At 50.4% G+C, this 20,586-nt stretch overlaps 9 protein-coding genes across 9 annotated transcripts; 6 read left to right on the forward strand and 3 right to left on the reverse strand.

The window, feature by feature from the left end:
• Window positions 1–616: 616 nt before the first annotated feature.
• N7443_006008 (uncharacterized protein) lies at window positions 617–1,299 on the forward strand (the record flags this gene model as incomplete). The annotated part of the gene is made up of 2 exons (XM_056886064.1): window positions 617–691; window positions 763–1,299. 2 exons carry the CDS (start codon window positions 617–619, stop codon window positions 1,297–1,299), a joined length of 612 nt encoding a protein of 203 aa, XP_056741512.1.
• Window positions 1,300–1,984: 685 nt separating this feature from the next.
• Window positions 1,985–2,956, forward strand: N7443_006009 (N-acetyltransferase GNAT family; the record flags this gene model as incomplete). Its single annotated transcript, XM_056886065.1, has 1 exon — window positions 1,985–2,956. The coding sequence occupies one exon, from the start codon at window positions 1,985–1,987 to the stop codon at window positions 2,954–2,956; it is 972 nt and encodes a 323-aa protein (XP_056741513.1).
• Window positions 2,957–3,084: 128 nt separating this feature from the next.
• On the reverse strand, window positions 3,085–4,500 carry N7443_006010 (uncharacterized protein; the record flags this gene model as incomplete). The annotated part of the gene is made up of 1 exon (XM_056886066.1): window positions 3,085–4,500. The coding sequence occupies one exon, from the start codon at window positions 4,498–4,500 to the stop codon at window positions 3,085–3,087; it is 1,416 nt and encodes a 471-aa protein (XP_056741514.1).
• Window positions 4,501–5,178: 678 nt separating this feature from the next.
• N7443_006011 (uncharacterized protein) lies at window positions 5,179–9,348 on the forward strand (the record flags this gene model as incomplete). The annotated part of the gene is made up of 1 exon (XM_056886067.1): window positions 5,179–9,348. One exon carries the CDS (start codon window positions 5,179–5,181, stop codon window positions 9,346–9,348), a length of 4,170 nt encoding a protein of 1,389 aa, XP_056741515.1.
• Window positions 9,349–9,538: 190 nt separating this feature from the next.
• N7443_006012 (phytanoyl-CoA dioxygenase family protein) lies at window positions 9,539–10,394 on the reverse strand (the record flags this gene model as incomplete). The annotated part of the gene is made up of 2 exons (XM_056886068.1): window positions 9,539–10,057; window positions 10,107–10,394. 2 exons carry the CDS (start codon window positions 10,392–10,394, stop codon window positions 9,539–9,541), a joined length of 807 nt encoding a protein of 268 aa, XP_056741516.1.
• A 501-nt stretch (window positions 10,395–10,895) lies between these two features.
• N7443_006013 (uncharacterized protein) lies at window positions 10,896–12,871 on the forward strand (the record flags this gene model as incomplete). The annotated part of the gene is made up of 3 exons (XM_056886069.1): window positions 10,896–11,369; window positions 11,420–11,579; window positions 11,631–12,871. 3 exons carry the CDS (start codon window positions 10,896–10,898, stop codon window positions 12,869–12,871), a joined length of 1,875 nt encoding a protein of 624 aa, XP_056741517.1.
• Window positions 12,872–12,878: 7 nt separating this feature from the next.
• Window positions 12,879–15,323, reverse strand: N7443_006014 (fungal specific transcription factor domain-containing protein; the record flags this gene model as incomplete). The annotated part of the gene is made up of 5 exons (XM_056886070.1): window positions 12,879–13,909; window positions 13,956–14,611; window positions 14,661–14,673; window positions 14,907–14,997; window positions 15,171–15,323. 5 exons carry the CDS (start codon window positions 15,321–15,323, stop codon window positions 12,879–12,881), a joined length of 1,944 nt encoding a protein of 647 aa, XP_056741518.1.
• Window positions 15,324–15,554: 231 nt separating this feature from the next.
• Window positions 15,555–17,282, forward strand: N7443_006015 (uncharacterized protein; the record flags this gene model as incomplete). The annotated part of the gene is made up of 6 exons (XM_056886071.1): window positions 15,555–15,645; window positions 15,699–15,983; window positions 16,033–16,305; window positions 16,354–16,480; window positions 16,530–16,659; window positions 16,719–17,282. 6 exons carry the CDS (start codon window positions 15,555–15,557, stop codon window positions 17,280–17,282), a joined length of 1,470 nt encoding a protein of 489 aa, XP_056741519.1.
• A 1,530-nt stretch (window positions 17,283–18,812) lies between these two features.
• On the forward strand, window positions 18,813–20,509 carry N7443_006016 (amino acid permease; the record flags this gene model as incomplete). The annotated part of the gene is made up of 2 exons (XM_056886072.1): window positions 18,813–19,017; window positions 19,071–20,509. 2 exons carry the CDS (start codon window positions 18,813–18,815, stop codon window positions 20,507–20,509), a joined length of 1,644 nt encoding a protein of 547 aa, XP_056741520.1.
• Between the last annotated feature and the right edge of the window lie 77 nt (window positions 20,510–20,586).

Consider the following 20,586-nt stretch of genomic DNA (forward strand, 5'->3'; position numbering starts at 1 on the left):
GTCCATATTATTTGACTCGCTTTTGCCAATCACATTGACACTTGTCTAGAAGAAAGAAACCCAAGTCCGATGTACTACTTTAACTTGCCCTACTTTGATGAAGATTGGACGGGGACCCACACGGGACCGGGTTGCCATTCCAACACCCAACTACAGCCACGGAACCTCCGAGACTGGGATCAAGATCAACAATCAAATCAAATGCAAGACATTGATTAAAGAGATGGCGGGGACTTCCACTAGTCTCCTCTCAGCCCAATCTATGCCCGGCCTCGACCTTACTCCCTTTCTCGCATAGAGGAAAAAGTCCGTTGCCCCAGCCACCCACAAGAACCGAGCTGACAGGTCCAGCCTCCTCTTGCGCCCCGCGCGCAAGATGACGGCACCGTCTTTATCTTTTTTCGAATCCCCTCAGGCTTCTTTCTTCCTTCTACATCCCTTTCCTTTGACTCCTGGTGCATGCATCTGCACACGTTGCGATCGCAGACTTTCGCGCGCACGGTGTAGCTTGACTTCCGGTGTACAGCGCATCTGACAGCTTGTTTCTGAATCCCCCCATCGCATCTCGCACGCATTCCTCAGATCGAGTCCCCAAACTCTGTCGCCCACCGTCATCATGATTGGCAGTCTATTCTTCATCTTTAATCGGATCGTGGAGATCACTTTCCTGATCCCCATCATCGGCATAATGGTATGCTCCTCTTCCCTCTATACTCTATACTCCGCGATCACGCCGCCCAGAAAGAATCTAACACCACATAGGCTTACTTCGTCCACGGCTACCTCCAAGCAAACATGCTCACACCAGCCTACATCCTAATCCTCTTCATCACCAGCGTCATCGCCGTTTTCTGGGCCGTCGACACCCTAATCCGCTTCAGCACAACAAAACGATCTGCAATCTTCGTCGCGTTCGTCGACATGCTCTTCTTCGGCGCTTTCATTGCCGGCGTCTACCAGCTGCGCTTTATCGCAAACGCAGACTGCGCTCACTGGTCAGGCGGCAGCGTCTGGGTTTCTCTCGGCCCGTTCGGCGAGTACGGCGAGCAGACAAACGACCCGCTTGAACTGCACGTTGACAAGACCTGTGCGATGCTGAAGACTTGCTTTGCGATGGGTATTATGGAGACGGTCTTCTTCATCTGGACTGCTTTCCTCGCGCTGTTCTTGCATTCTCGGGATCGGGACCGCGTCGTTGTTGAGAAGACGGTGCGCCGACGTAGCCATTCTAGTCGACGGGGACACTCGAGTTCGCACCGTCATCGCAGCTCGAGCAGACGACCTTCTTACGTCGTCTAGGTCGGGGACCGTATAGGACCGGTCTTGTTTTCTTTTTCTTTTTTTTCTTTGGGGGATTTCATACTTTTTTTCTTATGATCTTATGAGGAGATGAAACGACTTGATTAATGAGGATATGCAAATGATCTGTGTCAGGGGACTTGGAAAACCTATGAAAATTATGTGATGAAAATGTCGTCTTATTGGTGGCTGTATAGGTAGTTACGTCTTGTGTCCAATATCAATGTCAATTTCCAATGGATCACTCGAATCTTGGATTCTCCGGTCTAGTCTAGTGTATGGCTTCCGGCGAGTGTTGTGTGAAAAGCATTTCCGGTTACTCGTCCCAACATTTACATGCTCAAGTCCTCCTGCGTAGAGGAATATATGAAGTGTCCTTTGCATATGAACTGCACCTAGGTGGAGAAGGTCCCGTTGGGGCCTAGAGAGGTGGGTGTCACTTAACCCGATGCGGAAGATATGCAGTCTATGAATTCGTATCACCTGTCGATTTCATATAGTGAATCGTTGCAAGACGAAGTCCTCTAATTTGACCTAATCTTGAAAGGGCATCGCGCTGAAAGTCAGAGATTGGGCAATCGAACGATCCAACGACAGAAGCCGCAATTGCGCCCATCCCGCACTTAGCCATCACAAACATTCGTTCAGCCCGATCTATGCAGGCACTCAACCACCCAATCGCAACATGAATGTCACGAAACATCCTCGGGACAATCCCTCACTGGAAGAACTAGCAGATGTGATTCAAAGATCCCTCGAGGCCAACTTCGCCCATGCAACTGCGAGCGTCGTGCAGTGTCCAGACCTGCGCCAGCCACCCTTCAACCTTGCTGCCCCGGGTCTTTCAGGAAACCCATGCATAGCAGATATTGGCGGACAGCCCAATCTGTTTCCAACGCCTAATTTCAAGGCAAAATACTCTCTTCTCGCCATGGCGAAGGACATGCAAATGTCCCCGGCGGAAGGATTTCTTCTCGGTGCCGGAGCGGCCCCGTTTCAAGACATTGGCCATAATGCCGAGCTGGCACCTAATATTTCCTGGAAATCGAAAACGGAGTCACCGGACTTGGAAGATTCTAGTTCCATCACTATAAACAATATGACTCGTGTTATTGAAGTGAAGCAGGGTGGTTCCCCATCATGCGCAACCCTTCCAAGCACAAACTGCGCCCTGATGATGAACCTCTATGGATCCAACGGCCACACCGGGCCAGTCCTGAGAGTGACCGGTCGAGGACGAATTGGCGAACTAAACTTCACGAATTGCATCCGGCTAGGTCTCAACTCGGTTTACGGGGACTCACACCCAATTAGCCTGGGTGGCGCATTCCTATTGAAATCAGGAAAAGCCAAGTTTCACGTTATGCCTGATTTCCCTGCGCCGGATAGGCTACCGTTCCGAGACCGTGCTCAGCTGGAAAAAGAGTGGCTCACTTATCATGTTTTTGATGCTCCGGTGGTATGTTTGACTGTAATGCATAGTGCTGACCCTGAGGGCCTGGGGCTGAGAATGGAACACACGCATTGTTTTGATGCCGAGGAGGGGAAGAAGGGAGGGCATTATCATTATGATGTTATGGATGGGGAGGAGGTGGAGTATGAGGCGTATTTGCATCCTGCTGGAGTTTTGTATCGGATTGATCAACCGGTGCCTTAGTACATAGGTGGCTATTATTCTAGGCAAGTTTCATAATATCATCAAGTTAAGTGACTAAGCTGGAACCGTCGTTATGGAATCAAAACGAGACTTTAAACGTGAAACGAGGAAATATGGAAAATGCTGAACTAGACTCGAGCGTAGATGAACATCTTTCGCAGTCCAATCCAATGGACAAATCCCGGGAAAGTAGATGCACCATAATTCGTAAGCTCCTGTCGCTCATCTGCGGCCTTCTTCTCCACCTCATAGAGCTTCAGAGACCGAAGCATCCACAGACCAAAAGAAGCAAGGAAGAACATGCACCCAACAAATACCTGTGTATGGAGATAACTAGAACCCTTCACAAGCCCAAGCGCAATGGGCTCAGCAAAGGTAGTCGGAATCACCAAAACCAAGCAAATCAGGGTAAACGTCGTTGACAATCGATTCAGTCCAACCACCTCAGCCACCACGGGCGTAATGGTCCCCCAGAAATTCCCACAAACGGATCCCGCGGTAAGCGCAAATAGCAAAAGTACCGCGTATGAATTTGCAGGAATCCAAATCGCAAGACAAAGCAAGCCGCACACAGCCGTGACGATTGTGGAAACAGTAATCCGCCCAAACACATCACTGACGTAGCCGACGATGGGCCGACCAATCGTCAATCCCAAGTTCAAGATCGCACCGGCAACAGCTCCCTGTTGTGCACTGAGGCCAATGGATACAGCGTAACTGGGAAGCGAATACCACAATGCGATGTATCCGAATTCAGTGGCTATGCCCCAAAGCATCATGAGCAGGATTTCAGGACGGGCGAGATCGCGGCAATCGAGTGTTCTCTCCTTTCGGGTGATTTGAGGCTTGTCGCGGCTCTTCATCAGCAATGACGAGACGAGGTTTGCTCCTAATGCACAGAAAGCTAGGATTTTATACGTCATCTGCACGCCAACGGTCTCAATAGCATGGCCAGAAGCAAGGTTGTACACTATACCTCCAATACCAGCGCCCGAGCCAGCGAGTCCCAGAGCCAAGCTCCGTCGAGTAGAGAACCACGCTGGAAGTGCAGATATGGTCGTGATGTAGAGAAAGCCAATTCCCAGTCCGCAACACATCCCCTGCGTGAGAAACAGGTGCCAGATCTCAGTAGCATAAGCGGCTCCGAATAAACCAACGAATTCAAATGCTGTGCCTATTAACAGAGTGATCCGGGTACCGAGCACCTTCTGGGACATGGAGACGATTGGTCCGATGAGAAGGGCTACTGAAATGATCAACCCGCCGATGAAGGCGTATTCGATCCGACTTGCACCGGGGAAGGTGGCGTGGGAGGTATAGTGGGATAGAATGACGCCCCAGGCGCCGGTCACCCCCCACGTGTGGGTGATGATCATGAAGGAACATACTGTGCAGACCCAGCCATAGCCTCCATTAGGCGGTACGTCCTCGAAGGCGTTCACGTCTGATCTGGAGGTATCCTCAGGATCACGCGCTGTCAACTGCATTTCGGACTCTGTCCTGCCCGGGTGCGGTCGTATTGGTACCATCTCTATAGTAGCCATAGCTTGTCACAGTTGCCGTCTGATGCCGTCCAATGGAGAGGTGAAGGGCTAATTGAAAGGGGTTGAGGTCTCGTTTTTCATCTGCTGGGTGTGCCCCGCCAAAGAGGAGGTGTCATCGGTGGTCTAGAAGAAACGATACAAAGGATGCCACCCAATCGGGTTTGCGATCGCGCCGACATGACTCAGTAGGGCTGCGGCAAGCATCGACACATCAGGAAATCGAGTCCATAACCTGCTTCACCACCCCAACAACTTCACTGAAAGGTCACGTCTAGGTCCACCCACGATAGACTGTAAAGACGATCTAGCTCGTAAATAAGCCCCAGTTCAGTTTAGTTCAGTTGAGGCGGCTTTAAAGATCTATCATCTCCACCCAGTCCCTGAAGCCTCGTATTGTCGGACCTTTCCCAGCTTACTGCGGCAAGCGGCCCGCACCCATTGGCCGCAAGCACGCCACGCCCCACGAACTAAGAACGAACGACTCACGCTGAGTACATGAAGAGACAATCGGCAGATTGTAAGCAAGTGATTGGCTCCACGAGAATCCCTGCTACATTTGGCCCCCAATGCCCTGCAGACTAAGCCGGCTGGTCACCGGTTGCGCACAGCATGAAGACCCTATTTTGTTTCTCGGGTCCCTGACGGCTTCCGTTCCATGGTTCAATACCAGTGTCGAAGATGGATCCCCTGAGTCTAACGGCTAGTATTGCGGGCATTGCGACGGCTGCGTTCCAGATTATTGGGATCTTGGGGACGATCGGCGCAGGAGGGGAGGAGCGCCTTCAGCTGTTGCAGGAGTTGACCGGGTTGTGGATTACCATTACAGCTGTGCAGGCGCAACTTGCCCCCGATGGGATTGTTCTTGACGAAGCGCATTTTCCGCCGCAGCTTAGAACCCTGCTCGAGTCGGATAGGCTGGTGAAGGAGATGAAAGGTCTGGTTGAGGATGTGGAGAAGAAGCTGAAGCCGCGGTCGTCACGCGTGAATCTTCGCCATATTGGGCAGAGCCTGGGATGGCCTTTGGCGAAACCGGATGTTGTTCAATTTATTGGGCGGATGGGCCGCATGCAGCAGACTTTGCATGTCATGCTGGATCAGACGAATTTATCTCTAACGCGCGAGATTCATCACGACGGCCAGGCTGTCAAGGCGGTTATTGATGAAGGGCGATTGAAGGCCATCATTGGATGGGTATCGCCCCTGAATTTTGTGGCGAGGCAAAGTCAATTCTTCAAGGACCATCATGAAGGATCGTGCAAGTGGTTTTTAGGCTGTGAAGACTTTCGACAATGGAAGGAAAGCGAGAACGCAGTGCTTTTCTGTCCGGGCATTCCCGGCGCCGGCAAGACATTCTTATCATCTATCGTGATCAACGAACTCGACAAGCTACGGCTAAGTGATAAAGGGGGTGTCAAGGACTCGGCGATCCTGATGCTCTACTGCAAGTGGGATGACTCTCAGTCCCAGTCGATCGATTGTCTCCTCGCCAGCTTGGTCAAACAAGTCGCCCAGCGCTATGGGCTTGTTTCAGAGGAGACAACCAACATGTTCTTAAAGCACAGCAAAAGCGAAACAAGTCCCGGCCGTGAAGAATACTTGACAATTCTCAACGCCGAACTGAATCGTTTCCCAAAGACATTTGTTGTTGTCGATGGGCTCGATGAGCTGCGAGAAGAAAGAAGCAGGCTACTACTTGTCGAGACTTTGACATCAATGAATATAAAAATCAATCTGATGGTAACCTCGCGCCCAGTTGACAACATCACAAGGCATTTTGCCTTTCTAGAGAGAGCTATCTATTGCGATATATGTGGAAAAGGCGGCCAGCGGTATCAGTTTCATTGCAGCGAGTGTGATGAAGAAGTCTCATCCGGCTTTGATCTGTGTGAATCGTGCTTCCAGAAAGGGGACCGATGCAGCCACAAAGGTCACTTTCTGGTGAAGCAGTTCAACAGTGGCATCATTAACATTGCTGCGATGGAAGAAGATCTGCTTACTTACGTCAAATGGCGTATCGGCTCATCGGAGTTTCTTGAGCGTTGCGTCGAGACCAAGACCGTGTTGATGGCGGATATCGTCGACACAGTCGTCAAAGAGAATGGGGGAATGTTCTTGCTTGCAAAGTTCAATATGGACACTCTCGCATCCAAGATGCGACCTGGCGAAGTCAAGGACGCTCTCAAAGACCTCCCCAAAGAGCTGGATGACACTTACAACGAGGCAATGATGCGCATCAAGGACCTACCATCAAGCCGCAAGGAAGTTGCGATGGAATTCCTGAGGTGGGTTGTCTTCGCCGAACGCCCTTTAGAAGTCCATGAGATCGAGCACGCTATTGCGGTCTCTGACGACGATCATGACATTGATCCGGACAATGTTATCCGAGCGCAAGTGCTTGCCTCCATGTGTGAGGGTATTGTCAGATTCGACGAATCTGACTGCGTCCGTCTTGTCCATTTCTCGGCAAAGAATTTCTTCTCCAAGTACCATGAAAAATGGTTTCCAGATGGAAGTGTGAAGTTGACTTCGACGTGTCTGTCCTACCTTCAGTTTGATCCGTTTTCACAAGGACCTTGTACTGGACCATCTGAATCTACTGACTTTGATGCTCGATTGGAGCAATATCCGTTCCTCGAATACGCAGCCGAGTTCTGGGGCAAGCATCTTCTGAAAACACCCCAAGATGGCTTCTTTAGTTCAGCACGCAGACTTTTGACTGATCCAGCGTACTTCTCAGCGATATCACAAGCACTGTGGTACGTGGATAATGAGGATTCAACAAGCTGGGCTGGGAAGGACGGTAGTACCCCCCTGCATCTGGCCACACACTTCGGATTGAACAAGTTGGTGGTTGAGTTGCTGGAGAGTGGAATTGACCCCAATACGCGTGATGTTAATGGTGTCACACCCCTCGCACTTGCTTGTATACGCGGAGTTGCCGATGTGGCCGAGACCTTGATCAAGGCTGGAGCTAATGTCAACTCGGTGGACAACGTCGGCGGTACTCCCCTCTACGGTGCCGCCCGCCATGACCAGGAAGACCTGGTCAAGTTGCTCCTTCAACAAGATACGACTGAGGTCAATTCCACAGTATATGAGTATACACCTTTAATGATGGCTGCGTTGAATGGATACATCGGCATTGTCAAGGCGTTCTTGCCGATTGCGCGACTGGAGATCAACACAGGATCCGCAGAGAGGAAATATACTGCGCTGATGGTCGCAGCTCTCTACGATCAACCAGAGTCCATCGAAGCTCTTTTCACCCATCCTGACATTGACATCAATCGCCAAGACGAAGGCGGATCAACGGCTCTTATTTTGGCCGCCAACGACGGTTACCGCCGAGTGGTGGAAATCCTCCTCGACAAAGGTGCGGATACTGAAGTCATGCAGGTCGGGTCACTTGGTACTGCGCTCAACCGAGCCGTCGATAATAATCAAATTGCTGTCGTGGAGCTGCTACTAGCTCGAGGAGCGAACGTGCACCACACAGACGTTTTTAAGCGCGGCATGCTCCACTCCGCCGCAATCAATGGCCAATATGAAGTCCTTGAAGTTCTTCTCAAATTCGACAAGACATTGGATGTCAACATGCAAGATGTCAATGGCAAGACGACGCTGCACGATGCAGCGCGAAACGGATCCGTCTTGACTGTTCAGGTACTATTGGAGTACGGAGGCGACCCCACCATCAAAGACAACTATGGTCGAACGCCGATTTATGTAGCCCGCGAGATGAGCCACATCATTCTTGTTGATATGCTACGAGAGGCCCGCCGAGCAAAGGCAGAGAATAGGGAGGCACGAGACGTCCCTGGTCCACTTCTAGAACGCACCGCTACCGGCTCGGCCATTCAATCCCCAAGGCGCACAGATACCGAGATGTCTGTCAATACTCCACTGGCTATCTGGTCACTTGCCAGTTCTGAATCAATTGATGAGCTCAGAAGTCGACTCATAACTGCGACGCCGGAGGAGATCAACGCTCGAGACCCGGATATTGGCGATTCGGCACTTCATTACAGCGCCACGAACGATAACCCCGACATCGCACGCCTTCTTATTGAACATGGTGCAAATATGAACCTTCCCAACAATTACGGGCGGACCCCATTCCATCTGACTGCCTTGTACAACAGTGTCAAGGTAGCAGAGGTCCTCTTGGATGCTGGCACAGATTTTGAAACGAAAGACCAATGGGGCGAATCGCCATTGAACACAGCTTGCGCGTATGAGTGGGTAATCAGCGCCATGTTGGTGGAGCGCGGAGTAACTTTACCCAAGAATCGCTCATTACTGAACGCTCTGCTCGAGCAAGCTGTCGTGTATGGAAAAGAACAGGCTGTTCGGCGCTTGCTAGCTGCGGGCGCTGAGGTTTGGAGGAAGAATTTACAGGGGCTTACCCCTTTTGCTTCCGCCAGGATTTATAAACACGAGGAGATTGCAAACCTACTTTTGGAGCTTGGAAGTTCGCCTGACTCACCCCCGTTGAAAGAATCGAATACAACAACGGATTATGCGACGGTCGAATCAGCTGAACAACCTGACGAGATATCGGACAGCAAAGAAAATGCCCCGGCGACAAAACCCCAGACGATCGAAACCATCAAGGAGCTATCACCCAACCACTCTCACAAGCCAAACTGCGACGGAAATTCACCAACTCAGAAACCGTTACTCGATCACCCTCCGCATCACCAGATAGCCACCAAAGGAGGCTGGCTAAAGGATTCACCCATGACCCGCCAAATCATCTTGACTCTGCTGGCGACATTGATCATGCTGACCGCAGTCATGGCGATGCCGAAAGTTGTCTTTGCAAGCATGGCCCCTTCACGTATATAGAAATCTGTATAGATAACGAACACAAGCATGATATTAAATGCAATATCCAAATAGGTAGAAAAGCGGGTGGGTTTGACATGTATGATCTCAAAGAATTGTTGAAATAGGAAACGGGATACCAACTGTGAACCATTTCTTGGATAGAAGGGCAAAGCTCATAACTGCCCCCGGCAGCAACAGCAGCAACATGCTAAGCATTCTGGTCCATAGTCGTAAAAGGCGCCGCAAACCCATAAGTCCTATACCCGGCCGAATAATCCTTCCCCTCAATCCTCTCATGCTCAGGCGGGAAGTTCTCAATCCGATGCTTGTAATACCTCTCCCGCAAATCCAGCCCATCTTTCTTCGAATGGAACGTGGCATAAAGACTCGACCGGCTCTTCTCCGTCTTGTTCTCCGCTGATCTATGCGCGAGGTGCGAGCCGAAAACGAGCATGTCGCCTGCTTCAAGCGGGATAGAGATCCATTCATGACGGGCTTCCCATTCGGGCTTGATGCGTCCATGCTCGGCGAATTCGACTTCCATCTTGTGAGAGCCGGGAACAACTTCCAGACAGCCGTTTTCGAGGGTGGCGGCGTCGATGGCGATATTTGCTGTTACATGCTCGATGCGCCCAATGTGGTCGTAGGCGGGGGCGTCGAGGTGGGCTTGGAAGCCGTTTCCGTGGGGTTGTTTGTAATTGATTTTGTCTTTGAAGAGGAGCATGTCCTGATGATCTTTTAGAAGCAGTTCGACCTTAGGTGGGAACGTTACTCACGTCGCCTGACACGGCCTTGAGGATCTGGGCCAGTTTGTCGCCGCACACGAGATCCTTGTATTGAGGGTGGAAATCGACGAAGCGCTCGGTTCGCATGAGTTGGCGCTCACCGTTGATGTTAATCTCATCGTATGGCATCCACTTGCCTTTGACGCGAGGCCAGGCTTGTATTTCTTCGGTCCATTGCTTCAGGGCTGTAGGGTCCACAAGCTTGTGTTCGTTTGCGCGCAGAAGAAGAAAGCCATCTTTGTGATAGGAAGCCACTTGCTCAGGAGTGAGAGGATCCATTATGGTGCTTTTTCTTTTAATAAGAAAGTTGTGAGAGATTGTGTCAAGTCCACGGGTGGGCGATCGAGTTAAATACACTACTTCGGGTGTCGCGGTCTGGCGACTACAACCCCACAGTCCTTGGGAATAAGGACACCTCTACAACCGTACAACCTTGGAAACCCACCGGAAAGTCCCTTCAGAGCTCCATCTTGTCTACCGTGTGACCCCATCCCTCACTCCCTCGATCCAGTGCCGATTTCGAGATTCCGCACGGACCGTCGGGCTTCGTGCCGGAGATCTGCGCGGACCCAGGTTGACTGGCACTTGCGCTGAATCACAGTGCTGCACCGTGCACGTGGGTAAGAATGTTGATTTACGACGGACTTCTTGCCTGGAGCTAGTCCCTGGCCATCTATTAGAACGGGTCTAGTTACTCGTGGATGAAGGGACTGCCATACCTAAATGAATTACTTATCCGAATTATCGGCAAGTACGTCCCGCAGTGACCCAATTGTGACTATGAATCTCAAGATGCCGGCCGTCCCGGATGAACCAACACTTGAGGCTGTTCAAGAAAATACTCGAGAGGCAATCAAGTCACTCTTTGCCTTTCTCCATGCCCAGGGCCAAGGCGACTACCTCGGGGAACGGGTAACCCAGCTCGAGCATTCACTGCAATGTGCTCATTTGGCAACCGAGTCCGCAGAATACGGCCAAGATATTGAAGTTATCCTAGCTGCATTACTGCACGATGTCGGACGCTTCATTCCAGCTGCTGAAAAAATGGGCAAGATGATTACCCCCGAAGGTCAATACATTGGCCGACAGAGCCACGAGATTCTGGGCGAGTCTTACTTGCGATCCATTGGATTCAGTGAGAGAGTGTGTCAGCTGGTTGGCGCACATGTCATGGCAAAGCGGTATTTGGTTGCTACGGATAAGAGCTACCATGATGATCTGAGTGAGACTAGTAAACGTACTTTGCGTTTCCAGGTAGGAGATCTTTCTACAGATAGCGCAGACCCCATGCTAACTACCCACAGGGTGGGGGGTTCACTGAAGACCAGGTCGCCGAGGCACAGAAAGACCCATGGCTCGAGGCCAAGTTAGCCGTGAGACGGTGGGATGACTTAGCCAAGAAGCCGGATTTGACTGTGCCTCCGCTGGAGCTGTATGAAGAGATGGCTTACGAATGCCTTTTGAGTAAGCAACAAACTGTTTGATAGTCATGACTTGCGCTGACATGAGCATAAGAATCCCGATCCAAGTTCAGGCTGCACTCGAAAGAATACCGCACCCCCACTCAAGAAACTGTGGTAATTTGCATCGACGGTTTCGACCCCGAGTATCTGCGCTCGGGCTTTGCAAGAGCTCTTCTGCCCAACTTCAAGAAGCTGATCGACAATGGGTTCCATGCTACAGCGAAAAGCTGTATGCCGTCATTCACCAATCCCAACAACGTCTCCATCATCACCGGTGCACCCCCCTCTGTTCATGGAATCGCAGGGAACTTCTTCCTTGACCGCGAGACCGGCGAAGAAAAGATGATCACGGACGATTCTTTGCTCAGAGGATCTACACTGCTCGAGCAAATGTACCGGCGAGGTGTTCGTATCGCCGCTATCACTGCCAAGGACAAGCTGCGCAAGATCCTTGCCCATGGTCTAAAGAGTGGTGCCATCTGTTTCTCCGCAGAGCGTGCGGCTGAATGTACCCTTGAAGATAACGGCATCGCTGATGTTGAGAAGTGGCTTGGCCAGCCAGCTCCAAGCCAGTATTCTGGGACATTGTCGTTGTTCGTGCTGGATGCGGGTATCAAATTGCTGCAAGAGAAGAGGTCGGACTTCCTTTATCTGACTTTATCCGACTACATCCAGCACAAGTATGCGCCTGGCAGTAAAGAGGCTGATGACTTTATGGGTGCAATTGACGAGCGACTGGGAAATCTCATGGGGTTGGCTTCCGTTGTGGGCGTCACTGGCGACCACGGAATGAGCCAAAAGTCGAACGAGGCCGGAGAGCCCAATGTACTGTTTCTCGAGGAAGCTCTCAACGAGAAATTCGGCGCTGATGCATCCCGGGTCATCTGCCCCATCACAGACCCATTCGTCAGACACCATGGTGCGCTGGGCTCCTTTGTGCGTGTCTATCTGAAAGATCTCTCGCAGCTAAAGCTTATGCTTTCGCATTGCTGCTCTCTTCCCGAAGTCGAGGAAGCTCTGAGCGGAGAAGATGCAGCACGGAAGTACGAAATGCCCGTTGATCGCGAAGGCGACATTGTGGTAATTTCCAAATCCCATGCCGTGATTGGAAGCAAAAAGGCCGATCATGATCTTTCCAACGTGAAAGACCACCCCTTACGATCACACGGCGGTCTCAGCGAGCAAGACATTCCCGTTATCATGTCGAAACCTCGGGTACCAGCAAAGGCAGCCCCGGTAAAGCAGTGGAGAAACTACGACATCTTTGATCTTGTGCTCAATTGGTCGTCATGATATTCTGCTATCCTTGTGGACCCATCGGACGCGTTGAAGTGCCCATCGATGTATTATAGTGAAGCCACCAGTCATCCACCACGTCGGGGAAGTTAGTTTGAAAATCAAAGCTCGCCATGTTTTCCATCCAGGCCAAGTCGAGTTGTGCATGTTGATCTAGTGCTGGGGAAGATTGGTAGACCGATTGCTGGGTCGTTTGACCAGGGACCTGGCACATTGACAATAGCCTTTCTAGCCCCTCAGCAATGACGACGAGTATATGCTGTCGATGCATGGTGTGTGTAATCTCTCGAAGAGCAGCGACAGTTTGTGTCACAAGGGAGAAAATCTTGATCGTGTCAATCCTGATGACAGTCGCGTACTTGGTAGCGACTTTTAGTAGGAAGACGACTGCGAATGCAAGCATCGTGTCAAAGTACAAAGGAAGACCATTCAGGAACGAGCGGAACTCATCATCGGATACAATCACACACAGGATTGACATAGCTGATAAGACGCCTGCGTTGGCGATTTCTTCCAATTCAGGAGTGAAATATTCCGCCGCGTTCCCTGCGGCGGGGACACCGCGGAAGGCGTGCGAACAAAGGTAGAGCTTCGCGAATTGGAAATGAAAACCCACGCCTTTGGCGGGATAGTTTCCAACTCGTCGGTTTTCTTGGAAGCTCTCGTGCCAATCTGCAAACCAGGTGTCCAAAGCGATGGAGTATCGGCGGAGTTGGGGTATTGTTTGGGGAGAGATCGCTGTGTCAACATCCACACCGAATGTATCGAAGACTTGACCCAGTACAGACCATTCTTTCACCTGGCTAATCAGCCTGGCATCATCCTCAGTCGCATGTTCGGTTTCCAGAAGACGGCTGGCCGACTCGATAATGAAGCTTTCGCGAGACATTGGTGGCCTGCCATATGCGATCGAAAAGTGGTGGTCGCAAACATAAACCAGATAGTACAGTCGGGCCTGAGAGTAACCCTCTCGGTCGCCTTTCAAGGCTTTGTAGATTCCACTGTGAAGATTGATATCGGATGCCACTCGCACAGCTATTATCCTTAGTGGTGTTTCATGTGTGAAATGGCGTTGACATACCATTTCCAATCAGTGCCCATGATAATTCATGAAGCCAGAATGCTCCAATACACAACCCCCGAATATCATCCTCGTTGGCAGTCCTTGAAAACATCTGTGTAGCAACTAGCGCTTTGTATTCGGCATAGCATGTCTCAAACAGATAGCCCAGGGACGGCGAATGGAGAGCGCCGACTGCGCAAACCGCCGTCGTCAACAGTGGTGATGCAACTCGTACTGAGTTTAGGCTGATATGATCGCCAAGGATGCGATAGAGAAAATGATCCAACCGCAGATGATAGGTATCAAACAACGCGGAAGCTTGTCGTAATGTAATCAAACCGGTCGATATTAAATCTGGGTGGCGTGAAGTTGGCAAGCTACTAGGTAGTCCTGCTCGAACACTTTCGGAAACACACGAGGCTGGTATTGAGCCTGGACCACCTCGAGGGTCCATGACTACTTCCCAGGTCTGTGTTACGTCTCGGGTCTCGGCTTTGTGGGATTCTGGGCTTGTTTGCATTGGTTCTGCATTGGCCATTTCAACCACAGGTGGACTCGGAGAAGCTGCGGGCTCTTCTGATGGTCTCTGTAGCTCAGGTATGTCAATTTTACTTGCAATCTTTGAGATCGCATCTTCGAGGCTCTTGATCTTGAGAGAAACGGCTCCTCTCCAACTATATGGCGTTAGTATAGGCATGGTTCCTCAACATCTACATCACTCACGTCACATCTTCTTCTAGTAATGTTTGCAGACTTCTGTTGACCGTGCATGGTAGACCTCGCTTCTTGCATCGCGAACATGGTGCCTGACCCTCCCGCATATGACATTTGATCTTCTCAATATTAGCGGGGTTTCCCACGGATGCGATCGGAACATACCTTTTGTTTGCGACATGCCACACAAGCAGTGATCTTTCTCGTAATATCCGGCGGCTTGCGATCACCAAATGACTCTCGCAGGGCACTCACTGCCGGTGGTGATGGTAGGGATGTATCCATGGCGAATCACCCGGAACCAGGCACCGAGCCGTTCACTGACACTTAGATCCGAGTCCGGGGGCTAGACGTCAACTTCTGCAGACCCTCTCAAGCCGAACAAATCAAAATAAGCTCAAAGCGCATGACACCTAGACTAGCATCTAGCCCTTTAGCTCCTGAAGCTCCAGGTCCACGAAACGCTGCAGGACTTCGCACCGAAGATATAATCAGACGGCGGGGACAGGCCGAACGCACGTGGGGACGGGAGTGGCCAACGTGTGTCTCCACATGGCACTGCCGTCGGTCGGGTGGCGGCAGACTGTGCGAACGCCCGTGCGTGGCCAAAACGTGGTGATCTTCGTCTTCCTCATTGCATATCGGCGAGTTTCGACTCGGGATATCGATCATCGAGAATTGACACTTCCTTTCACAAGTCATCGCGGTGTTGGTGCCGGCCTTCCTCCTACTAACGACGCCATCCCCTCACCGGCGTGGTGATTGTGTATAAAGCTCTAGGAGCAAACTCTGCTTATATCAAAAATCAGGATGCATCATTGCGCAGACATTCAGTCACCAGCTTCTCCGGATATCCCTTGATTTCTACATCTGCGCTGATAAAGTGACTTTTATACATTTCCAATGGCTTCTTTGGGGGCCAAGATTCGGTTTTTGATTACTGCTGGTGTCGGTTTCTTTGCCGATGGATATCTTAACTTGACAATTGGACTCGGTATGTGAATATCTGTACCTTGAACAATGAACAACGGGGCTGATGTTCAGCAGTGGTTCCGGTTCTGGGATACCTCTACTACCAAGACGGCAAGGTCCCGGCCGTCTCCAGTGATATTATAAAAGGTGGCCTCAGTCTAGGAATGGTCGTTGGCCAGCTTGTCTTTGGTGTACTCAGTGATGTCTGGGGTCGCCATAATATCTACGGAAAAGAACTGCTCCTCACAATATTCGGGACCCTGATGGTCATCCTATTACCCTGGAAAGGAATGAGTACACACTCTGTGACTGCATGGGTAGCAGTATTCCGAGTCGTGACAGGTGTAGGAATTGGTGCCGGTGAGTAATACGTGAATGGACCTAGAGAACGTTGACTAACCGATCCAAGACTATCCCCTTTCATCATCTCTATCCGCAGAAAAGTCGCCCTTTGGTTCCCGAGCCATACAGGTGCTGGCCGTGTTCGCGAATATTGGCCTTGGAAACATTGCTGCCGGGGTGGTCTTTCTCATTTTGCTCAAAGCATTCGAGGGTTCTATTGCAGATAATCAGAACCATCTGGAATGGGTCTGGCGACTCTTGCTAGGCATCGGTATCGTCCCGGCTGCTTTTACCCTCTACGCGCGATTGACCATCACGGAGACTCAGCCCTACAAGCAATGTGAGATATCTCTCAACCGTCAACTTGAATTTATCTGACTCCCAACAGACGTGTGCGATGAGTCGAATGGACAGAAGCGAGGATTCACCAAACAATGGAAAGACTTCCGCGAATATTTCAGCCAGTGGAGACACGCAAAGGTCCTCTTTGCAACGGCCGCTTCTTGGTTCCTTTTGTGAGTATCCATAACAAAAAAGACTCGAGGGCAACGCTGACAGTTCCAGTGATATTGCCTACTACGGAATCAACCTCAATCAAAGCATCATCCTAGGTAGAATTGGATACGCCAAGGGTGCGACACCTTTTCAAACCCTGTACAACACCGCTGTCGGTAATATCATAGTCCAAGCTGCGGTAATTATCCAGGTGTCCCTTTATCACACCCATGGTTTCCATTCTGACAAGCGATATAGGGATTTTGTCCAGGGTTCTACGTCGGCATCTTCCTCCCCGACCGCATTGGTCGCACTCGTCAACAACTTTACGCCTGCATCGCTGTTTGTATTCTCTATGCGATTTGGGCAGGTATTAGCACGCCAAGTGCGCATACATCAACAGCTGGTCTCATGGTTATTTTCACCATCTCTCAATTCTTGCTTACCGTTGGACCGAATTGTACGACATTTCTCATTCCGGCCGAGGTGTTCCCGACGCGTGTGCGTGGCACAGCACATGGTATCTCCGCTGCCGCGGGAAAATGTGGTGCCATTCTCACGTCGTTTGCCTTTGGAACTGTTGAAGACGCTATTTCGCTGGAAGGTGTTCTGGGTTTGTTCTCAGGTGTCATGCTGCTCACTGCTTTGGTCACATTGTTAATTCCTGAAAGTAAAGGCCTTTCGCTTGAAGCTATTGAGAGAGGCGCACTTTATGGTGATAATGATCCCATTGAGAATGGCATCGACGGATCTGTTACTGGTAGTATCACCCATGTGCACGTTGGCGCTACTGGGAACGGATCTATGGATAAAGTGATTTAGTTCAACACTGTACCGGTGTTAACACAATATCGTGGTCCACAATTCACAGAGAATAACTTGATGGAACCTTCAATTTCCACTCTTCAAAGGCTAAAAGCTGGAACCTAAACAGGGCTTACTGTAGCCCAAATCGAGTGCGAGTACATTGCCATAAGCATTGGATAAATTCTAGAACAATGTGGCAATTGCTGCAGCAAAATGACTCGGTTCCTATCTTCCATGAACTTTTACGCGGGACCATGGTTGAAGGAAAAATCTAGTGCAATCATCCATGGTTCTACAGAATGAACTAGTTGACGAGCCCCGTGAGTTGAAGCGCAGATAGTTGGTGCAGGCTATCAACCGTAGCAAATCGACGTCTCTCGTCGGCCCATTTAGATGGTATAGAGCACATCTTTGACCCAGTTTGATGTAACCTTGGCGCTATAATACATCGAGCCATTGGTCATTTAGAAAGCACCAGAAGGAATTTTCAAGGTGCAAATGATATCATGGCGGCTCAAATGGAGTATCTAGACCCAAAATGGTTAGTTGTTAGGGCTTCAAGGGCCAATCAGAGACTTCGCTTACCGAACACAAAATGAACCACAGACGCCAAGTTTAGTCAATGAAAACATTAATATAACGTTTATTTTGCTTGTGTCTCGCTTCTTGCATTATCTTAGCGGATATCGGGCGCAGAGTTGATTGAAAACTTCGAAAGCGACTAGCGCTGGGGCTACTCATGCATCTCGGGATCTACCGACCGGGCGTGATTTCCCCATCCGCGCTACGGCGCCTTCAACGCCTAAGCTTAGAAATCTAAACTACATCATTATCAATTGATGGAAAGAAAACAACGTGAAACTCCCTGAAGATAAGCGTGACGAACTGGAAGAATAATTCAGACTGATTAACGACAGCATTACTAAATCGGGAAAGATAGTCGAACCAGCTCAATTTTGAGTTTCTCAATATTCCCCTGAACCAACTGCAGTCTTGATGGAGCCAGCAAGACCAACCTACAGCCCTAATGGGCCCATTGATAACCGATAGAAGCTTACCCCGCATTGTACGTGATTCCATCTTATAATCGGATCCACCGAGGATCACCACGCTGGTGCTTTGACCTGGGCGTACCGGCCCGGGTACCTACCCGCAGCACCCCTCATTTTCGTCATGAACGCGCATACGAACGCTTACTGACGCCGTCGGCGAGGTCCGTGGACGAACAAGCTCGTTGAGTTCAAGCTAGATTATCAGTTGCCTTCGATTCTCGAGAAGATACTCGTTGCGGACCCACTACCGATTTCGCTCCAATTTGCTCTTTTGGTCTTGGCTGTGGATCCGGTGAGCGTCCACCGGCCCGGCCAGATACGATTGCGGAGCCACAGCGGCCATTTCCCTAGGAAAAGTTCAGTTTTCATTACTATTTGATTGTGACTTCCCCAGATTAGTACCGTATTCCTGTTAAACTCTCAAAATTTCGGCATTTTGGTGTGGACACTTGTTGCGGCTCAATTCCTCTCTTTTTGCTCGCTATTTCCAGATATGAACCAGGACGACGAGGTCACCAGTGCACACAGCCATGGCGAGATCGAGACTAAGGATGTAAAGCAATTGAGTGGTCAACATGATGGCCGTACCAATGAATGTGACTTCGACGCGGAGGAGAAGCAAGTAGTTGGTGAATCTGCACCATTGCCTAACTTGCAACGGAAGCTGAAGAGTCGGCACCTGTCGATGATTGCTATTGGTGAGGATGCCTTTCGCTGTCGTGACTATACGCTTGTTTTAACATTCGACTAGGTGGCACTATCGGAACAGGCCTGTTTATTGGAAGTGGAACAGCAATTGCCTACGCAGGGCCCGTCGGCGCTTTACTCGCCTTCATCTTCGTTGGATCCATTGTTTTCTCCGTCATGTCAGCTCTCGGAGAGGTTGCCACTTTCTTACCTATCCCAGGAGCGTTTGCCTCCTATGCCACACGACTAGTGGACCCAAGCTTAGGTTTTGCAATGGGCTGGATCTACTGGTTCTCATGGGCGTCAACCTTCGCGCTGGAACTGACCGCGACCGGTCTGATCATCCAATACTGGGAGCAATCACTCCCTATCGCTGGGTTCATTGCCCTGTTTTGGGTCCTTATCATAGCTCTGAATATGTTGCCGGTCAGCTGCTACGGTGAAACCGAGTTCTGGCTGTCAAGCGTCAAGGTCTTGACCGTTGTCGGGTTTATGATCTTCGCAATCTGCATGAATGCTGGCGTTGGTGAAGAAGGTTATATCGGCTTCAGATACTGGGTTCACCCTGGGCCGTTTGTGCCCTACCTCCTTGAAGACCCAAAGCAGGATGCGTTGGCGAAGTTCCTTGGCTTCTGGGCGGTTCTTATTAAGGCTGCATTCTCGTACCAGGGTACTGAGCTTGTCGGCATCGCGGCTGGTGAGACTGAAAATCCTCGCAAGAGCGTGCCTAGTGCAATTCGGAAAACGTTCTTCCGAATCATTTTCTTTTTCGTGTTGACGATCTTTTTCATTGGGATTGTTGTGCCTTCCAACGATACACACCTCACAGCTAGCGAAGGCAGTGGCGCGAGCGCAAATAACGCGAACGCGTCGCCCTTTGTTATCGCTGCGAATCGCGCTGGCGTGAAAGTGCTACCAAGCATCATCAACGCTGTGTTGTTGACCGTCGTCCTGTCCGCTGCCAACTCCAACGTTTACAGCGGAAGTCGAATCCTCGTCGGCTTGGCCCACGAAGGCTTCGCGCCTCGCTTTTTCGTGAAGACGACAAAATGGGGAACACCATACTACAGCGTGGGCTTCACTGCTCTTTTCGGCCTTCTTGGTTTCTTGAACGTCTCCAATGCCGGGGCTACTGTGTTCAACTGGTTGCTTCAGATCGCCGGTCTGGCTGGGTTGATTACATGGTGTGCATTGAACATCTGCCATCTAGGCTTTATGCGAGCAATGGAGGCGCGAGGTCTTCCTCGTAGTATTCTACCATACAAGTCTCTCTGGCAACCATGGCTGTCATACTATGGCCTCTTTTTCAATGTCCTGATTATCTTCACTCAGGGCTTCACTGCTTTTATTCCATCATTCAGCGTTACAGACTTTTTCATCAACTACCTCAGCCTCATTTTGTTTGCTGTGTTATACGCTGGTCATAAGATCGCTTATAGACAGCCATTTGTTGATCCCCTTGAGGCGGATATTGATACGGGCAGAGTTGACCTCGATGATTAATGAACCATAGAATGGATGAATATCAATTTCTTGAATATAAATATAAATATAAATATCAAGTTAAATCATATTCAGTG

This window comes from Penicillium atrosanguineum, assembly GCF_028827265.1.
Source record: "Penicillium atrosanguineum strain IBT 20685 chromosome Unknown utg000004l_segment0_segment0, whole genome shotgun sequence".
Classification (NCBI taxonomy): domain Eukaryota; kingdom Fungi; phylum Ascomycota; class Eurotiomycetes; order Eurotiales; family Aspergillaceae; genus Penicillium; species Penicillium atrosanguineum.